Raw genomic sequence first — 22,730 nt, forward strand, 5'->3', positions numbered from 1 at the left:
GACCCTCCTGTATCTTCAGCTCCCTGCGATGAAGGTAAGACAACTCTCTTAAGGAGAGCAACTTGTCCTGTGTTAATGGTGTCGCATGTTCACTTAAACCTCTGGTGCCTGCTATGATACTACTCTGCATGGTGCATCCTATCTTTACAGATGACTGAGGTACAGACTGTGGAGTGGGTGTGTGTTTGCATTGCATAATTTTCTTACTCAGCTCCTCATAACTAGCAAGTATTTTCTGCAGCTCTGTGTCATGTGTGTTACTGGCTGTAGATGGTGCCATGTGGGTTGTATTAGGTGCCATGTGGGTTGTATCCCAATATGGGTAGCATCACTATCATCAGTTGGGTTAACATTCTCATTAGCATAACTTACATCCTCACTGCCTGATACATCAACTGCTACAGCAACTTGTGAAGTATGACCCTGAATGACTATGTCAATTAAATCCCTTAAGTTTAATAAATGTGCCATCCCAGAATCCTCTAACTCCAATAAAGACTCACTGGACATGAAACTGCAAATGTACTCAAAACAACCCTCCTCATCTGTCAACTTGAAGCGAAACTCGTCCATTCCTGGCACTGGACCCACTGACTTGGCAATCTGGAACAGTTCATCTACGGAGAGAGTGAGGAGGGTCTTTTTGATGGCCCACACCACCCTTTTCCTCTCACCATCTGCCATACTGGTTCCCAATTCCTCGCACTTGGTCACTAGTCCAGGATCACAATTCAAGCTCGGTTCTTGATGAGTGTTGATTTCAGCACAGCACCGTCATTAGTCTTTATTCATTCCAGGCAACCTCTTCATCCATAGACAGCATCGATAGTATCTGGAGATCTTTTCCACTGGCTGCAACTCGCTGGTTGTCTCAGGTCACTTTTGGTCCAAGGTTGCAGTATCACTGGATCAGCTTCCGGCCAGAAGGTGGGAGTGATCCCGGACGAGCCCCCAATAAACTGTTACAGGTACCGGCTGGCACCACATAAACAGCGTATATATGCTCTCTCTGGAAACAGGAGAAATAAATCAGACAGGGCAAACTCTGCATCCAAACTTGCTCAGCAGAAAGAGGAAAACCGCAAAGCGGACCGAACTGACGCAAAGCCCCCTGGAGCACGATAAACGCTGGACCTGGAGTTCCACAATACTCAATATTTTAGCACTTTCAATTTAGCACTTTCAATATTTTAGCACTTTCATTTGACCAGATTTTTCTAATGCAGCAGAAAGCATAATGCGTAATTATTATTTTTTTCAGTTGTAGTGTGGTAACTATGGACCAAACAGTAAAACTGTTGCTATTTAATCAATGTATTGGGGATGAATGATTCATGACACTTGAGGATGAGTTTCTGGAAGGATGAAGAAGAAACACACGTGAACAAAATTGTTGGTAACCTTCGGTCAATGAAAGAAAAACTCACAGAAAAAACTTTAATCTACAAAAGTAATAATAAATAAAAATTCTATGAATGTTAACCAATGAAAGTCAGACATTGCTTTTCAACCATGCTTCAACGGAATTATTTTAAAAAATAAACTCATGGAACAGGCCTAGACAAAAATGGTAACCCTAGAAAAGACTGAAAATAATGTGACCAAAGGGACATGTTCATTCAAGGTGTGTCCACTAATTAGCATCACAGGTTTCTACAATCTTGTAGTCAGTCAGTGGGCCTATATATAGGGCTCCAGGTAGTCACTGTGTTGCCTGGTGACATGGTGTGTACCATTGTGAGTTTTTCTTTCATTGACCGAAGGGTACCAACAATTTTGTCCACGTGTGTATCTGCAGATTTACCTGCTTAAGGAATTAGGATAAATACAGACAACCCCATGAACCATCAAGGAAGGTGGGTTCCCTTTTGAGCCTGGATCTTCTCAAGGTTTCTCCCTCTTCTACCCAAGGGACACAAATACAGACACATTTAAATATGTCTAATAGTAATCTTGAATTTTTGTATTGTATTAATGTTTGTATAATATTATTGTTGTATGATGTTTATGTTCTGTAAAGTCCATTGTTAAAAGTGCTATACAAATAAATTTGAATTGAACGATTTATGAGCTATTTGTAGCAGCAGTTATCTTATACCAACAAAGTGTAAACAGCAGGGCAGAGAGAGAGAGAGAGAGAGAGAGAGAGTGTGTGTGTGTGTGTGTGTGTGTGTGTGTGTGTGTGTGTGTGTGTGAGAGAGAGAGAGAGAGAGAGAGAGAGATGAAAAGTGAGATAGATAGATAGAAGTTTTGTTAATTATTTGTCTATTATAATCTATAATCTACAGACTGAGGTGGAGTTTGGAGGAAGTAAACGTGCCGAGTGAGCGCGTGCCGAGCGCAGTGAGCGCGTGGAGGTGCAGGTGCAGGCGCGCGGATTAACACGTGTTTTCGCGCTCAGTTTCACGGCGTGTCAGCGAGGCGGCGGCGCAGCGCCATTTGCTGCTTTTGTTCCTTATCGGTGGCGACACATCCGCATGTTCTGAGAGAAATGAACGCTTTAAAACGTCATTACGGGTAAGTTGGAGATCGCTCACTGCCCAAATCTTCACTTTGCTCTTGTATTATTAATATTTTCGCACCTTGTTTCTCTTAATTGCGTCTATAAGCGTGTGGATGCATTAATGTTAGAAGTAACTTTGAGCGGATGCGGTTATTGATCATGTGTCATTTACTGTGCACGTGCAGCATTAATACGTCACTCATACATGTATAAAAAAAACTGTTCATTAAATCTCATCAATAATTAAGCATATGCGCAATATGATACTTCACAATAACATTTTGTTGGATTATAAATGGATTTTTTGTGAATTGTGTTATGAAACAGTAAGTTGTTTTGTATGTGACAATCTGATTTATGACTATAAGTAGTCAATATTATGGACTAGGGGATTTGGTTCACTGACAGGTTTGGAGGAAATTGGGTTATGCAAGATCATGCACGAGCCTTGTGTGTTTGTGTTTGTTTGTGTGTGGGTGTGTATTTGTCTGTGTGTGCGTGTGTGTGTTTGTGTATTCGTGTGTGTTTGTGTGTGTGTGTGTGTGTTTGTGTGTGTGCATGTTTTTGTGTGTGTGCATGTTTTTGTGTTTGTGTGTGTGTTTGTGTGCATGTGTGTGTTTGTGTGTGTGCATGTATTTGTGAGTGTGTGTGTGTGTGTTTGTGTGTTTGCATTTTCCTTCAGGATCTTCCTTCTAGCACTACTGAAACATTCAAAAAATATGGCACATGTGGTTTATACAGTATCCCTATCAGCTCCTAAGGTTTTGCAGATTTGCAGAACGCTCTGTCAGGCATTACAGTACTGTAAAAGCAGGAGTGGAAGTGAACAGGATTACCATAAATAAGGTTTTAGGAATAAACTGCTGAAGAGGAATGAACCCACTTTTATCATCAAAACTGCAGAAGTTGGCATGTTTTTTTTTTCTTAAACTCCAGACTTGCCCAGATCAAGCCAGTGTGTGTGTGTGTCTATGTGCGCGTGTGTGTGCGTGCGTGTGCGTGCGTGTGTGTGCGCGTGCGTGCATGTGTGTGCATGTGTGTGTGTGTACATGTGAGTGTATATATGTGTGTGTGTGTCTATGTGAGTGTATGTGTGTGCGTGTCCATGTGATTGTATATGTGTGTGTGTGTGCGCGTGTCCATGTGTATGTGTGTGTGTGTGTGTGTGTGTGTGCGTGCGTGTTTAAGATAAGATAAGATATACCTTTATTCGTCCCACAATGGGGTAAATTTCACTGTTACAGTAGCAAAGAGTAAGAAAATGCAAATATATAAAAAGAATAGAGATATAATATAATATACAGTATATACAAAACATAATGTATAAAAAGAGACCACAAGTAAGTTGTTACACTAACAGACATATTGCACATAGGTAATATTGCACGTTTTTCAAAATTTCTTGCACAAGTTTAAAATACTTTGTTATTGTTTATTATTGCAGTTAAAACCGTAATAATGGTGTGTATTATGGTGACTGGTTCACTGGGAGCAGCTTTGATTGTAAAGTCTAATAGCAGCAGGGAGAATAGTGTATATGTGTGTGCGTGTCTATGTGAGTGTATCGAGGGTTTTAGCCTTTTGGGGTGATGCAATATAACTATAATTATAAGAATCTAAACCTGATCCAATGGGAAAATAATGCAACACCAAAAGAGCAAGAGTATGTGTTTGGATTTTGTTTGATTTCATGTGGAATATGGGAAGTACATTTACATTTCTAGCATTTAGCAAACACCCTTATACAAAGTGACTTACAATTTTATTTCAATTTACACAACTGAGCAATTGAGGGTTTAGGGCCTTGCTCAGGGGCCCGGCAGTGGCAGCTTGGTGGACCTGGCATTCAGTCTCATGACCTTCCAAGCAGTAGTCCAATGCCTTAGACACTAGGCTACCACATGTATGAATGCTTTCATACAATCATACAAATTGTTACAAATATATGAATGGGATCCTGTTGGAGAATAATGCCAATTTTGACTGTATAAAATAGGATGGTACTTCTGCCATTTGGAGTCCTGTTTTAATGTTTATTTTTTATACTTTGTCATTTATACTACATATTCTTCTTTTTTGTGAGGAACAGTATTATGTTTTTCTTGTTCTTGTTTGTGATAGCTCTGTTCAGTGTGACTTTCAAATAAAAGGAGAAAAGAAAAACGCCTTTTAGTGGCGTTTAGTTCACAGTTCTATCTAAATGCAGTCAGAAATGCATGTAGAAATTTTTAATATTATATTCTTTTTTCAGAATTTCTATAGAAAGATATGAAATTATCCATACCATTATATAAGATTTTGAACATGTCACGCAGCCCTGTATGGAAAATATTGGCACCTTGAAATTGCTTATTTGTATTACATTTACACCCTTTAGCAGATACTCTGATCCAGAGTTCATTATGTAGAACACTATTGAGAAGGTTTTGTGAAAACCATTTGTTTATATTATTGCTATACATTGAATAATAAGTGAATAGGAATAAGAAAGTGAGTAACCAAATAAGATGAAAAAAAATGATTGATGCCCATTGTTAGATATTTTTTAGCTTGATTTCTTGATGAAATATATGGATGATGGAATTGGATGAATATGGTGTGAATAAAATTGAAAGACATAGAAACATGATTCTATTTTATTCTATTTCTATTTATTCCTTCTCCTGGCTCATGTAGCTTTGAGTTGTGAGGCTGGCTGTAATTACTAAGTTACTTTACTGAAGGAATTCCAGCAATCAGAATGCAGTGCACATGGCACTAGTCAACAGCTCAGCCCATCATAAAGAAATGATTAAATCCATTGGCAGCTTAAGCTTAGCTATTAATTATAAGCATTTAAGTTGTAAGCAATCAGGCAGGAAGCAAAAAGGGGCTAGTCAAATAGTGCAAGAATTTAGAATTAGGTGAAGCTGTTTGTTGCAGTTCAATTAGCACAATGTAGACGTGCAACTTGCCGTTTTATTTTACTTATTGTAAAATAAATAAATAAATAAATAAATAAATAAATAAAAGCACAAAAGCTCATCTGTTCATTTGGTTTAGATTCACACTTAATCACATTGCCCTTAAGGGGTTAGCATTATCCTCCAAATTCCTCCAGTCAGGCTATACATCAGTCCTTTCCAAGTATGATTACATTTGTGTATATGAAAATTTCAGTGATATCTAATTGCATTTAATCTATATATAAATTACAGTCTATACAGCTAGTTTATAGATCTATCTATCTATCTGTCTGTCTGTCTGTCTAGTTTATTATGAACACCTGTATAAATGTGATTATCAGCCAATCAGGTAGCAGCAGTGTTGTCTATGAAATCATACAGAAACATGTGAAGATCTTTAATTAAGGTTCAAATCAAACATCAAATTTGAAAAACATGTCATCTCAGTGATTTTGACCATGGCATATTTGTTGGTGCCAGATGATGCAGATCTCCTGATTTTCTGGTGTAATAATCTATACACTGAATGGTGCAAAAAATAAACCAAAACCATTTATTGATCAGCCATTCTGTGATCAGAAATGCCTTGTTGATAAGAGTGGTCAGATTAGAATGGCCAGACTGGCTCGAGCTGTCACTAAGGCTCAAACAACCACTGTTTACAACCATGGTGAGTCAAAACATGCAATTAAATAAGTTTCATTCTCTTTTTATAACTGCTTGAGGTTTGGAAGGAGCCCCTCCATAATCCATATGTCTTTGCTGTATTCCACAGTTTGAGGACAGCTGGCAAGCATGACCCTTTGGGACTCGAAGCTTGACTGATGCTTCAGCTGTGGTTTGGATTATTAGCCGGTTCAGGCATCCATTTTTTTTTTACAACTCATACTCCAGTCTGACTGAATTATATTTTTCTGGGTTTCTTTGAATTCCCTTTTCTCAGTTATCTGCATAACTTGAGATGTCTCTCCAATTGAGAAAAGAATACAGGATACTATTATTTGAAGTCTTTGATGCTTGACATAGTCTGTCATTTATGGTGCAGATGATACCACTTGTTACTTTTGCAAAAAATGTGAAAGGTGTCTTTTTAAATATTTATAAAAGGGTCACTGAGCGGGCTTAAACACTTTGATCAATGGGACATTGGCAGAGTCATATGAAGGTCAGACTTCCTGTACAAGATTTGGTCCTGTAGGTCTAGTATCTGATGTGCTGATCTATTTTTAATGTGCTTTCCTCCACTTGCCATTATGAAGATGTTTGCAACAATTTCAGCATGTGGGAGGTGGTGTAGCAAGTAGCGTCACTAAAGTTTTGTTTTCCCTGTGTCCATACTGTATGGACTTCTTCCAAGTTTTTTCCCATGTAAAAAAGAATCCAATAGGAGTAAGAGTTGCCCCTAGGTGAGAATGTGGAGGGTGTGAGATGGCATGCGGGTTGGGGGGTTGGGTTGGGAGGTGTTTGTGTACATGGTTCTCTACAATCAACTGGGGTGCCTTTCAGTGCAAATTCCTCTCACCCACTGCTACTATCATAGGATCTACTGTGACCCTGAACAGCATAAAGCAATTACTGTAGTCGAATGAATAATGAAAGATAAAAGTTTTTTTCACATGGTTAAACCAGGGTCTATTAAGACTAAATTTTGTGGATGAAACACTATAAAGAACTCAATCTCTGTAAATTGCTTTTAGTCATTCTCTACAGATTTTGTGGGCTAATATATGAATTTCTGTTTCTAACATTTTTAAATCAAGCCTATCCGAGTAGGGAACCTGACACAGCTGGTCCTTCGCGGCTCAAAACATGCATATGATGATGAATGATATACAGGGTACATAGTTCACTGTATTGCTCAAGTATTCATTCTTGTGTAGACCTCTAGGTTTTGCTTCTTATAAAGCCATCTAGCATCTACTTCATACAAAGACCTCTAGCTTCAACTTCATATGAAGATGTCCAGCTTTCACTTCATGTAAAAACCTCTACTTCCTGCCCAAATGGAAGACATCTGGCTTATGCTTCATCTGAAGATTTCTAGCTTCTGATCCATAGAATGACTTTCAGCTACAAATTCACCTGAAGACCTCTAACTTCCAGTTCATATGAAGACCTCTAGATTCTTCTTCATCTAAAGACTTCTAGCTTATATTTCTTATGAAGCCTTGATATGAAATGGTTCTGATTGTTATGAAAACTTTTAGCATCCAATTCATCTGAAGACCTCTAGCTTCATCTATCGACATTTATTTTCTGTTTTAAAAAACTCTAGCTTCCGCTTCATCTAAATACATTTAGGCCCTTTAGCTTACACTTGAGAACCTTGTGCAATAAACTGTGAACCTTGGCCAAGACTTGCCTCCTAAATGCCACCAGATTGCTTTAATGCTTTAAATGCCACCAACATTTATCTGCTTGTTTTTAATCCAGTAACAGTACAGTATGAGCCAAAAAAGTTCATTCTGTCATGGGGTTCAAGTTTCCACATGGAAGTGCGTACAAATGGAAGTGCAGAAAGCAGGACAGACTGCAAGCTTCAAGATCCAGACACATGTGGTCAGATACAGTCGTGTGAAAAAGTGTTGGTGCTGATTTTTTATATTTTTTGCACATTTGTCACACATTAATGTTTCAGATCATCAAACAAATTTAAATATTTCATTTTAAAACTGCATGTTGGGTTTACTTGTGTTATCTTTGACCAATATTTAAATTTGTTTGATTATCTGAAACATTAAAGTGTGACAAACATGCAAAAAAATTAAAAATCAGGAAGGTGGCCAACACTTTTTCACACCACTGTAAGTGACAAAATACTGTACTACTATATACTGTAATACTATATAGGTGTTGAAGCACCCATGGAGGATGTGAGGCAAATGCTGTATGAACAATGGTGGAGTATCTGTCATAGGTGTTTTACCACAATTAATTTTCCTCAGAGCCGTTTTGATGCCCTGTAATTCCCACTCTCACTGTCTGAAATGATTGAACTCCATGGTGATTATAATGTGTGTTTGTGTGTTATATCGCACAAAGATGTAGCATTTGTAGTGGAAAGATTGGCAAACACTTATAGCAAGAAACAGCTAGCAGCACTGTGTGTCATAACAGATGGCAAAATTAGTGTAAATTGTTCATTTAAGCAGCATGACACAATAATTAGCTTTACACTGCAAAATTAGGTATTAAAGTGGAGCATGTTAAAACTTAGCGGGTTGTTGTGTTCAGCTTGAGCACAGCCATTAAAAATGGGTATAAAGCTTTTACATGGGCCTGTAGGGCTTGAATACAAATATGTGCTTTAATTAATAATTAAATGAATGAAATTCACACTGAAACCATTTAAGCTTAATGAAATAATGCGTGCATGAGTCATTTATGCCTCTGACTATTGGTGAGTATATATACTGTATATAAGTGTGTGTGTGTCCATACACTTAGTTAGCCGTCAGGATTATAAGCATGGCTGCTGAGTTCTCCATTATCCTTCAGGCTTGGTGGAATCACATGAATAGTCCTGATAGAGACCTACTGATCTTTAGATTTCTCTACCAGAATATCTAACAGCACTACAGCAATTCTGCTTCAGTGAAGTGGTCAGAGGTTATAGTTGGCAATTCTAGTGTATTGTGTTAACAATATTGTTTGGCTCAGGGCATTATAAATAAATAGGTCATAATTCAAACTTAGAGCTTGAACAGAATAATATAAGAAAGTTAGAGAAAAAATACAGTATGGGACTTCAAAACGCACATTATATAGATTTTTTTTTTACTGGCTGTCAGCATTGTAACGTAGCAGGTATTCAAGGATGTCCCATACCCATGTCTTTCTAACTTAAGATATTGCTATTTTATCTAGTATGCTTGTATCTAAAATGTCAGTATGCTAGTGTATTAACTTGGGAATACTTTAACCTCCATAGCCTCTCCTTATTCACTCTCCTTATTCACTGTAGCTTTGGTTTATATAATAATTGTTTATTTGTGGTATTATTTAACCAATAGCCTACTTTATTATTTAGTTAAACATACTGTTTGAAATGCATGCATGTCAAGTCAAGAAATATGATGTGATATGCTGTAGGGTTTATACTGATACAAATACTTCGACCTGCAGTTTTCTAATGAGATATTATTTAATACGAATACTAAAAAAACATGAGATAATAAAGCTAATACTAATATTGCTTTTATATTTGCATTTGTGGATCAAATAATATGTGCAATTGTTATACAATGTATTCCAATGTATGATCATTTATATAATACATTACATAATATTACATAATTACATAATATTACATAATACCTCTACATAACGTATTTTAGCGTACATACATTAGCGTGTTCATATTGGCTAGATAGAAAGCTACCAGTCTGTAAAATTAGGATACAAGCAACACTGACAACACAGCTCCAGGGTTTGACCATGAGCTCTGTCACTGTGGTATTTTACATGGTGTTTTCACAGGGTCCATATGTTTTTTTCTGTATTCTCTGGATTCTGTCTACTGTCAAAAAACATGCCCCATGTGTGAATGAATGTGTGAATGTGTATGAGTGTGTACAGTGCCCGTCATGAATTGGTGTCCTATTCAGGATGTATTCTTACTTGCAGTGTTCCCAGGATCAGTTTCTCAGCAGAATAAAGAAGTGACTTACAAAGCTGCCTTGTAGCCTGTTTAAAAAAATCATTGTGCTAAGTCAGGGTCTAAGAATACCAATAAACTAAATTAAGCTAAAGCTAAAGAAAGTACAAGCTAGATGTTGAATGCTTGCTTTATTAAATTTAGTGTCTCTCTGTCTCTCTACTTTCTCAGAGGAGGGCTATGTTTTATCAGGAGTACAAACATATCACTGGGTTATATTCCGAAGGATAAGAATAAAATGTAATTATGAGATTAGGCAGAAGAGTAGATACAGTAAAATTATATGTTGTTTGAGTATGCATTACCTAAGAAGGATGCACTTTAGGTATTTAATATTTGCTTTTGTTATTGCAGGTTTGGTCGGACACTAAAACAGATGCTACAGCATGTCTCACCAAACAGTAAAAAACACAGCTACCCTACAGCACACACACATACTGTATATACAGACATGTGAAAATTAAAAGAAAAAAGCAACATATTATCACAAGCTTCCAGAGCTTGTCAGATTCAGTATACCTATGCAAAGTTTCTACAAGTCTCTGAAACTGGACTGCAAAAATGCTATTCTTTCAAATTATAGTCCTTTAGTTGGTCTTTAAATGATGGTGTTGGTGATATTATATAATACATCGCTCCGAGTCTCCCTTGGGCGATCAGTTAGATTGAGATCTGCTAACCGTGAAAGCTATAGCAATATGATTTAATGCACTTTTGCATTTTGTATAGATAGAGAAGTAAAATAAAACTTATAGCAGAAAAAAGGAGCTAGGATTTGTATAGTGGTTGAACTGTGACAATATAACCACAATGTTTACCGTAGACATCTAGGCCCTTGTGAAATATGCAGATTTTTGGTTAAATGGTCTGTACTAGCCACAGTAATAGGAAGCACAGAAATGTGAGGATTCAGTCAGCGTCATGAATGTGTGAATGGAGACAAATTAAGGAAAAAATGGAGGTTATATTGTGCTGGCATGCAGCTGACTATCATGAGCCATAATGCTTCAGTTTGCCTTGGAATAGATTCTCTTGGCACAAAATCTTTGGAACTGTACTAGAGTGATGAACAACAAGCTTCCAAAAGATATTCCTTTAATTAGTGGTGATGGTGCTGGTGGAGACATAGGTTTCACCCATCTTTTAAAGGATTATGTGTCCTGGACTACTCTCAAGATTTTATAGATGACTTACTCCATTTAGACAGATGGTGTTATTTATTTTATATTTCTTCATCTGTGTGTGTGTTGAATAAACAGTTGTTAGTTTATATTAGTGCTGATTTAGTCCCTCTAGTTATGTGACTTCTTTTAAATGTGTTACAAGAAAAAATATCCTTTTTTTAAACCATCTGTTTTCCGCACACCACAGAGGGAATTGTGAAAAACATGTTAATGTACCTGAAGGTTATTTCATATAAACTCAGTATTGGAGCATATAAAAGAAAATAAATGTTAAACAAGAACTCAAACACAAAGGAGAATACTGGATGCAAATTAATGATAATTTGGCAAGCCAGAGGTCAGTGAGAGTTTGTGGTTAAATAAGGCTACTTATCAGCCATGCTGGATCTTAATATTCTGATACTGTAGCTTATGTTGTGCCACTGTGAATTGTTTTGTCTCGCACCTTGTACTGGTCTAAATGGTTTGCAAACAGCATCGTCAGTGGTATTGAACTCATCAGGCTGGAGCTTAACTGCTAATGATTTTGCATGCCGTGTGTTATATATATATATATATATATATATATATATATATATATATATATATATATATATATATATATATATTAGGGCTGGTAATTTAACGCGTTAATTAGATTCATTAATTATGAGAAAAATAACGCATTAATATTTTTAACGCATTTAACGCGCCCCGCCCCTCCCCACACCTGTACCAACAACTACACATCTTGCAATAAGCTGTAGTGGCGAGTTAGTCAAGCATGATGCCAAACGACACAGATCTGCCTGGCTTTCTGAAGGGCAAATTTAAATTCAAAACTCTTTCCAACGGAGCCACTGATAAAACCAAAGTCCTTTGCGTTCTCTGCAATAAGGAATTTGCCTACCATCGAAGTAGTTCTAGCATGAAATACCACCTGAACTCAAAACATATTGCGAGCTCTGCAGTTAGCACAACCCCGGATGCTGCAGGCAAGCTCCGCCAAACCACGCTGACTGAAAATCGCCGCAAATTAAGTAAGTCGTCCTCAGAAACACTAACAAATGCAATATCTAAATGGATTGCAATGGACAGTAGGCCTGTTAATATTGTGGAAGACAAGGGATTAATGGATGCTTTTCGAATTGCGTCTTCCGATACAAGCTACACACTACCGGCAAGACGTACAGTAGCTGTATGACACCGAAAAACTATCAAAACAGGAAAAATTGACTCAAGCACAATATGTTGCTCTGACCGGAGACCACTGGACTTCAATCAGTAATCACAACTATCTAGGTGTTACTACAGTACTCACTTCATCGATCGTAACTGGACACTTCAGTCCTTCGCGTTAACGTTACTTAAAACAGAGACACGGCATTATTCGGATGCATGTGCCGAACAGTTCCTAACGGTGGCAGACAAGTGGAACATTACAGAAAAAGTGACCACTATCGGAACAGACAGCGCTCGAAATATGGTTGCAGCAGCAAGAAAACTTCCGTTTGATCACATCCCCGGTGCCGCGCACATATTGCAGAGGACCATTACTGTTTGCCTTCCGGACAGTGGGTTTGTTGATGCATTGACAAAGTGTGGCAAAATTGTAGGACATTTTAAGCACAGCCAGCAATCGGACAACAAAGAGAGCAACTGATACAGGACGTTTCAACGAGGTGGAACTCATCACTCGATATGATCACACGTCTCTTACGGAATGAAGAGGCTGTTAAGGCTACTTTGCCTAAGTGAAGCCTAAGTGATGGGCCATTTTAGCCTAAGTGATAGGCTTGTGTTCAATAATAAAAAAATGTTATGACCATTGTAGCCTAAGTGATAGGCTTGTGTTCAATAATAAAAAAATGTTATGACCATTGTAGCCTAAGTGATAGGCTACAATGGCCATAACATTTTTTTATTATTGAACACAAGCCTAAGTGATAGGCTTGTGTTAAATAAAAAAACTGCTTTTTGTTATATTGGTTCAATCTTCCTCAAACACAATCATTTTAAATGACATTTTGCAAGAAATTCTCAACTAATATTTTTATGTGCAATTAAATGCGATTAATTAGATTAATTAATCGCCACATCCTGTAATTAATTAGATTAAAAATTTTAATCGCTCACCAGCCCTAATATATATATATTAGCCCTATATGTCTAAAAGTCTAAGCTGAAATCTCCATGTGTTTTACCACATTAATTAGTAATATTGATTGTAATAGAGTTTTACATCAAGTCATGAATTCCTGTGTCAGAAGGCTTGCATGTTGTCTTCAAAAGACTTACATTTACATTTACAGCATTTAGCAGACACTCTTGTCCAGAGTGACTTACATTGTCTTATTTCAGTTTATACACCTGAGCAATTGAGGGTTAAGGGCCTTGCTCAGGGGCCCGGCAGTGGCAACTTGGTGGACCTGGGATTCGAGCCAATGATCTTCCGATCAGTAGTCGAACATCTTAACCACTGAGCTACCACATCACTTAAAACTTTAAACTGTTGTGGCACTTGATTATTTACTAACCGGCTCACTCGCTTTTTAACCGTTTGATCCGGCTTGCAGTAGACCCAGAACCAATCCAGCCTAACATGGGAATACACACTGAAAGGAATGCCAGTCCTTCACAAAGCACCATACACACACATTCACACACTCATACACACCTTAAGCCAATGTAGAGTAAGCAGGCCAAATAAAATCAGGGTGGAAACCAGTAAAGGAAACCCAGACAGATTTTGGAAGAACCTGCAAAACTCCATTCATATGGCAACCCAAGCTTCACCCACCACCATTTTTACGGCATTTTGGCAGACACCCCTAACCAGAGCAACATTCGTACAGCTGAGCAATTCGAGGGTTAATGGCCTTACTCAGGGGCCCTTGGTGGCCCTGGGATTCAAACACACAACCAGCAGTCCAACACCTTAACCACTGAGCTGCCATGTCCCTCTTGTCACAAATTCCAATGCTTTACTCTGTGCGAATAATCGGTTATAAGTTAGAGTTTGTAGCTGGTTACTTGTAGGTGATCGCAGACAGACAGTGAACACACAGCAGTTTGTTTTACTGCTTCAGATATATGGCCGGGTTAAAAGCATCACCTCAGTAGAAATGTCACATTTGATGTCACTTAGTATCCAGAAAACATAGTCTCTAATGATGGAGCAAATACCACAGGTATAATAACTCATAATTCTGTTGTGACATCACTGCATTTTCTTATTGCCATGTCTGTTATTTTGCATTTGTCTGTTATCAATTATATTTTTATATATATATATATATATATATATATATGTGTGTATATGTATATACATACATATACATATATATTAGTGCTGGGCAACGATTAAATATTTTAATTGCGATTAATCGCAGCATGCACAAAATTCAATAATGAAATCAAAAGTAGTGTATTGGTAATTTTATTCTTTCAAAGTACTGCTGTATGAACAAAAGTGCAATAACATTTGGTTTGTCAAAACTTTAAACAAATAAAGTGCTTTTTTACAGCAGTTAAAAGTTAGTAGCAGTTAACACTTCTTGTAAATCTTAACTTAAACATTAATGTAATCAAATTAAATATAACATTAACGTATAAATAAAACATTAAAACATAACGTTTTATTAAATAAAACATTAACGTTTTGTTTAGTTTGTAAAAAAAAAAGATTATGTCCAGAACCTCGATCATATTATAACTGGCCCCTTCCGAGCAACAACATCAATCTCCTTTAAGAGACTGAGAATCTCAGTCCAAAAAAAAAAAAACTTTCAGTGATGCAGGTTGAGTGGACAAAATTAACTGCATGTATCCATTCTTCCAACTTTACATTTAAGTGATACTTCAGACTCGAAGTACTCCGATGATAAGACAATTCAGCTTTGCAGTGGTTACAAATAGCTTTAGTTCTATCAACTCCACCGTGTGGAAGAGGTTTACAATAAAAATGTCCATTTAAGATTTCGGTACCTTTTTCCATTTTTCTGTCCGCACCAGATATTTTCTGTTTCGCGCTGTAGCTCTCTTAGGCACACAACAAATGCTTTCATTGGTTGAGACGCGTGATGACGCTCATCCCAAGCAGCCAGTAGCCTACTGATAAACATCCCACCCCTCCTGTGATCCATGGTTTGTGTTGTATTCGGTTGTATTATTACAGTCTATCTATGTGTATTCAAACGCAGTGAGCAACGGACTTTCAAAATAAAAAGTACGTTAACGCACGATAAACTAATTGTCGGCGTTAATTAATTAATGCGTTAACGCGATAAAAACACGTTAACTTGCCCAGCCCTAATATATATATATATATATATATATATATATATATATATATATATATATATATATATATATATAAAAATTACTGTTGCTTTCTATGAGCCAGTAAAATATTTGTATACAAGGATATATGCTGTATGCTGAATGAATGAATAATTTCTTGGAATTCTAACTCATTAAGTTTTAACTTACCTAGTTTTACTTGTTTGAGGTGAAAGTATATTTTTGGGGGAAACAATAGTGGAAGAAATACAATACAGTATATCACAGGCTTAAATATTTATGTTCATGAAATAAAACGGTGAAGGTGTTATATGAAAATAATGAGTGACAGGGTGGTGTGAACTGGGTCGATGAGAAGCATAGCTACTCTTATCAACCCAAACTTAATCATAATCACGTACGCATGTGGCAACAATTTTATTAAGCAATTTTCCAAAAATTACTTTTTTTAAATGTAATAATAAATGCCATACTTGTTCTAATTCTAATTTCTCAAATTTCATTGTAATGTTTAGATTTTAATGCTTTTAAAATGTACTTAATTTTACTTCATTTTAATTTGGAATACACAGAAAACAACTTGGGTCGTGTTATCACCTGTTATAGTAGCTACTGTATAACCAGTCTTTTTTTCAACATCCATCAACATCCAAGAAGTGCTGTTCTGAAGATATTGCTGTGGTGAAAAACGTACTGCTTATTGTTAGTTTCGATTATCTGCAGAATTCACCAGTGCACTGTGGCATACGTGTATGAAAATGAATATTATTTTATTTCATATTCACTCACTCTCACTCACTCTACCGCTTATCCGAACTACCTCGGGTCACGGGGAGCCTGTGCCATTGGCACATCTCATGCGGCATTGGGCATCAAGGCAGGATACACCCTGGACCAACCCATTGAGAGCATACACACTCTCATTCAATCACACGCTACGGACAATTTTTCCAGAGATGCCAATCAACCTACCATGCATGTCTTTGGACCGGGGGAGGAAACCGGAGTACCCGGAGGAAACCCCCGAGGCACTGGGAGAACATGCAAACTCCACACACACAAGGCGGAGGCGGGAATCGAACCCCCAACCCTGGAGGTGTGAGGCGAACGACTGCTAACCACTAAGCCACCATGCCCCCTTTATTTCATATTAACAAGTAAAATTCTATTTTATTCTATGATGTTTAACTTTTTAATCCTGTTTTTGTTTATTTTGTTTTTACAAAACCATTGGATAAACACAGAGTGCACTGCTTCCCAGGCAGTTGAGTTACAGGGCAGTTTGATAAGAAGAATAAGGTCTGTGTGATAGAACAGAAGACATGGTTCTGAGAGAGAAATCACACCCAGAAGGCCTGAGACAGCTGTAATGCCCACTGGGAAGAGTTAGTTTAGAAACAAACTTGAGAAATTCCAGGTTTTTTAAGCAGCTTTTAGGCAAACACCATATGTGCTGTGTGAAGCACAGTGCAAACGTACCCTCACAGGTGCAACAGCTATCCTCAAATCGTCACATCGGTGCTCGACCTCACTAATGCTCTTGTGGTTGAATGAACACAAATCCCTATAGCCATGTTTAAAACTCTAGTGGAAAGGCTTCCCAGAAGAGCGGAGGCTGTTACAGCTGATATTTGGGACCACATTCTTATAAATGCCCATGATTTTGGAACAGGATGTTAAAAAAGCAAATGAGTTAGCTGTGATACCCAGGTATCCATAAATATTTAGTCATATAGTGTATAAACAAAGAAAAAAACTCCGTAGAGTGTACCACACTAGCAAGAATTTGACATGGAATTCTTTGTGATCATGAATTACTTGTAAAGTGTTCTCTAATTCACTGATTCATTAAAACAAACACCTGAATATATTTTTGTATCCACATCGTTTATGTCAATATATGCATTTCATATATATGATATAATTCCATATTATGTAAGCATCCCACCATAACACTTCCCCAATCTGTTGTCATAATAGTTGGAAAAACAGTATTTTCAATAATTTCTTCACATGCTGTAGCATTAATGAGGTGATGAAGACCTGGTTTATCAAGGTTGGTGTGGAAGAACATGATTAGTCTGCACAGACCCTGAGTCAAACTTCACTAAACACATTTAGGATGAATCAGGAACATTAGCTTCACAAACTGCATATTAATGTGCATGGTTTGAATGTTCTATGATAATGTGTCTACATATTTCTGGCCCTATAGTATATCTAATATATTGCAAAAAAGATTAACACACACAATAATAATAATAATAATAGTAATAATAACAACAACAACAACAACAACAACAATAATAATAACAAATGTATTTACTTATTACTTTTCAGGATATTTATAGAGGATATCGTATCTTATAAAAATGGCATTTTTGACAGCAAGTTTCATATCTTGTCTCTGAAATTCTTGGGTTGCATAAAGATGATCACCAGCTAAGCCACCTACCGTCAGCAAAGCCACTGTTTCCCTGTGAAGATAACTGTGCTGCTGTGCCTAAAAGCATTTCTACTTGACCAGCACTTGGGCTGCTTGGATCTGATCTTTCACTCTCTTTCAACTTCCACTCTTCCACTTTTAGACTAACCAATAAAATGAGCCCTTATATTTAACATAGCAATTATGTGGCACAAGTTATAATAGAGGAACTGACTTTCAGAAAAAAGGTAGCATGGAGAAATGTCATAGAAACAATTGGCAATTGTTTGCCAAGTCTAATGCCCTCCTTACATATAGAAATGTTTTTGAATGCAAAGTCGAAACAATTATTGAAATGATGCAGCCATGCTTCAAGGTCACGGCAAAAGGTTAATAATTTGTATGATACAGCTACCATTGCGCTAAGCAACACACAAAATGCTAATAATCTATAGAAACCCTTAGTCTGACAAGCTGGGAAACAGAACGGTATTTGCATTTCATGACCACAGACTGACCTTTCAACTCCTCACACTGTACTTACTCCATCTCAAAACAACAGAAATCATATTTCTTACAATGTACAAATACATCATGAACTGGGTGTTTTTACCAATATAACATCTAATGTGAGTGTCTTTAGTCCCCTCAGGCTGATAAATTGTTGACAAGCCCGTAGTCGTCAGCTCTAGTGATGTTCGCCGTGCGTGGTTTCATATGCAAAAGCCCTCTGAGATGCTAAAAATATACAGTATATGTACAGAAGTATTTGTCTGTTTTTCAGAAGGAGCTATACATTTTCACTGAGTGAGAACAAAACGCATTTTCTATTGTATTCAACCTTGTTTGCATTCACATGACATAAACAGCCTTCAGATATTAATAAATTATGGACTGTGTAAATGTGGATTTAAACTTATCCTAAAGCTAACAGACATGATGTACATAACATTCCATTTGCTTTTTTTCCTAGTTAAACTCTAGGAGACACCTGCTGTCTTCCTGAAATTATGACCATGATCCCTTCCTGTTACACTCTGTTTGCCTTCATCCTCTTCAGCAGGTAAGTTACTCAGTACTGGTGATTTCCTTTCAGCTGCTTCAGGTTGTTGTTTTAGAATGTGCAGTGGCTATAAATGCCTTTAATTTACACTGAGATGCAGGTAATCAGTTATTGGTTAGTATAGCTTTATTATTAAATTACATGATAATTAGTATATAAAAAGAATTGTACATGCATTGAGTGATGTTTCCAGCATAACCATCTGATGATGTTCTGTACTTTTATTTAAGCACACAATGCTTCATTTAATTAGGGCCTGAGCACCGAATGGTGCGAAGCCCTATTGTTTTTCCTCGGGAGTATTATTTATTTATTTATTTTTCCCCACACATTGGCCAATTGGGGTCCCTTAACATGCTCGAAAACTCTTGAAATTTTGAACACACGTCAGAGTCGCGCGACACTAGGATTGGACAAAGGTTGGAATATGGGCGTGGCAGGGGGGCTCTGTAGCGCCCCCTGTAATGCAAAAACAAACATTGGTGCACAGATCGGGCAATTATGTACGCACATGTACGAGAGTTGGTACGCATATAGATCTCATCGACCCGAACAACTTTCGCGCTCTAAACTATGAGCTCCGCCCAACAGGAAGTCGGCCATTTTGGATTGTTTTATAAGTGCATACGGTGAACTTTTAAATACTCCTCCTAGGGAATTCATGCGATTGACATCAAACGTTGTGAACATGATGCCGAGACATTGCACTTGCTAATTTGCAGGAATCCCTAAAGGGATTTTTGATATCTCGAACGGTGCTGCCATGGCGAGGCGACAAAGTTATGGCGAATTCAGAGAAACAGGAAGTGTCTAATATCTAAAGCAAAAAATCTTATTGGGATGACACGCGGTGTGTATGTTCGACCAAGGATTCCGATCGCATCGATGTGCCTATTGTGAATCTCGGACATAGCGCCACCAACAGGCCCCAGGAAGTGTGTCACAAAGGTGGATTTTTTGACAGCTGCATGCGGTAAACTTTTAAATATTCCTCCTAGGGGATTCATGCAATTGAGACCAGACTTGGCCACCATGACGCAGAGATATTGCAGATGCGAAATTGGGAACGGATTTTTGATATCTCAAACACTGTTGCCATGGCATCGTGTCAAAGTTTACTTTTATTTCAGGCATATTTAAGGCTTTTGGCGTGCTTAGATTAACTTGAAATTTGACACATACATCACATTTGTCGGCTGTTACTGTAAGTGTGGACAAAAAGGTCAGACAAAGGTGTGTCTCTTAAGTGGCTCGCTAGCGCCCCCGTTTGTCTAAAATGTGGGGTTTCATTTTACCTACAGTCCCCAAATGGGTCAGTAACAACATAAAATTGTCCACTGATATTTACCCAATTGATGCACTTGCCCACCGTGCATTGTTTTCTGGAAGGCACCGTATAGCGATAAAAAAACGTGCGAAGGCCCGTCATCGCTGCTTGCAGCTATATTTTATTTTGTTTTTAGTAAAATGGTTTGTAAAAAGATTAATTTTGACTTTAAATTTGACATTTCTTCAATTACTTATCTTGGAGGCAATAAAAGCACTGAGCCTCTTTTCAAAAGTCAAGAGAGTCAAGAGGCTTTATATTGTCATCTTGACTATATATAGCTGGTGCAATACACAGTGAAATAAAACAACATTCCTCTGGGACCGTGGTGCTACCTTCTACTGCTTTTTGGAAGAGAAAATAATTTCTTGAGGATTTCATGGGTAATTCCATGATTTGCTGAAATCCCCTGTGTTTTTATTTCCATCTGTCCACCATGTCTTAGTTTTTTTTCAACTATGGGCTCATCTAATCGTTGTAGTCCTGTATAAATAGTTATGTTTGATGATTTTTTGAGCACTGCAATATAAAAAATATTGTTTGTCTGCTGTTGCTGCTCCTGGTGCTACTCATATTTAGTCTCTCAACAACATTGTAGAATCTGTGTAACCAAACTGCCTACATTACATGAGCCCATTAGCATTAGAATAAAGAGGTTAATATAATAACAGGCTACAGGTATACTTGCCAATTTATATTCCCATATTTTTCAAATTTTCTATGCATAAATGTATGAGCAGTTCTATTCTAGTCCCTAATCATGTCGAGTTAGATGTTGCGAAATGTGCCTCATATGATTTATTTAATCATCCAGGTTCATTTACAGAACAACCTACAAGTCTCTTGAACACTAATGAAGAACACAATCCATTGGTGTTTTGGTAATAGCAGTGAAGAGTGCTGTCTAACCCACTGCTCCAGAATCACCCATAGTTGGGTTGATATCTGCTGTGACTGGAAATTATGTTATCCAATTTTACTTAGTATTCCTAGTCATTTTTACAAATATTTTACTTCCGGTCATTGATACACTTAATTTAATAAGTTTCATGCTACCAGTTATTTGTGTTGCTTAGTTTTACCTCGCATACATGCTAGTTTTACTCAATAGTTTGACTCATTTGTGTGTTTAGGCTCTCTGTTTTCTCTGTCAGGTAAACTTATTTTTATATCCTCAGTCAACTAAATATTTGTATCCTAGATTTTTCACAGCGTTCATGCTAGTCTTTAATTTTTTTCTAGTAAGTCAGTTTTAGTCATACTACAGTACATGCTAGTAATTTCTGCTAGCCAGTTTTACTTAGAATTCATGCTAGCCTGTATTTTAATTTTGAGCCAGTTATGATTGAATGATTTATTACTCATCAAACTGAATTTTATTATGTTGATTAAGGTGGAATCCTTCAAGAAAAGAAATATTTCATAGGATAGAAGTAATCAGTAAAAATATTTTTGTATTGATTTGAGTGACATATAATATTTTATTAGTAGTATTCATTATTAAGAAATAAGCTGTCATTCATTGTAGGTATTTTTTTTAATAATTTTTTGTTTTTTACCAATTTATTCCTCATAATAGGCTTTTTTTGCATATGTGCTTTTGAGATGGTAAGACAGAGGCAGTGGAAAAGACACATGAAGAGATGGGAGGATGATAGTGTATCACTCTCTGTGGTATACAGCATTGCTTAGTCTAGAGACTTGTGCAGTACACCCCACCTTAGATAAGCTGTTCAAAGAGTGTGAACATTGTCATTGACTGTACCAGCGTGAGTGTGCAGGGAAATCCTAATCACCACATGCTTCTCTGCAGCCAGCCAACCACATTAGCCAAGAACCCTGTGGCACACATGCAGGAGGATGATGGGCTAGTTTAGAGAAGGTTCATTTGTGACCCTACCCCTTTACGCTCTGTTAATGACACATGCTGTGTAGCTAAACTTAGATGACTTTTTAGAAACACATGTCTACAAATGAATACACATCCATATACAATAACAACTACACACAGAAGAAAATACGCACACACAGCTTATGAGGCATATTCAGTACAAGCAACAGACCACACACACAAACACACACACAAAGGAAGGGAAACTGCATAATCTGACTCTGATTACTAAATCTAATGACTGTATCTCTAATAACACACTCAAAACTGTGACTAGTTTTGTAGTCTGTGACTATTTTTGTAGTGTTCACATATCTATTAATTACATTAGCTACAGAGACTAATGAAAAGTATTTATTCCGAACTTATGCTGAACAATGTAATGCAGTTATTAAAGGAAGAACTTTGTCAAATCATGAAAAGAACATTGATAGCTTTCAGATCAGTCCGGTAT

At 37.2% G+C, this 22,730-nt stretch overlaps 1 protein-coding gene across 1 annotated transcript in view; it reads left to right on the forward strand.

The window, feature by feature from the left end:
* Positions 1 to 2,364: 2,364 nt before the first annotated feature.
* Positions 2,365 to 22,730, forward strand: part of LOC132846725 (gamma-aminobutyric acid receptor subunit pi) — a 54,011-nt gene continuing 33,645 nt past the window's right edge. The window contains exons 1-2 of the mRNA XM_060871432.1: positions 2,365 to 2,517; positions 18,969 to 19,058. Of these exons, the coding sequence (XP_060727415.1) occupies positions 19,006 to 19,058 (53 nt within the window). The 5' untranslated portion in view covers positions 2,365 to 2,517; positions 18,969 to 19,005. The remainder of the gene's footprint in view (positions 2,518 to 18,968; positions 19,059 to 22,730) is intronic.

The sequence above is a fragment of the Tachysurus vachellii genome, chromosome 6, assembly GCF_030014155.1.
Source record: "Tachysurus vachellii isolate PV-2020 chromosome 6, HZAU_Pvac_v1, whole genome shotgun sequence".
Classification (NCBI taxonomy): domain Eukaryota; kingdom Metazoa; phylum Chordata; class Actinopteri; order Siluriformes; family Bagridae; genus Tachysurus; species Tachysurus vachellii.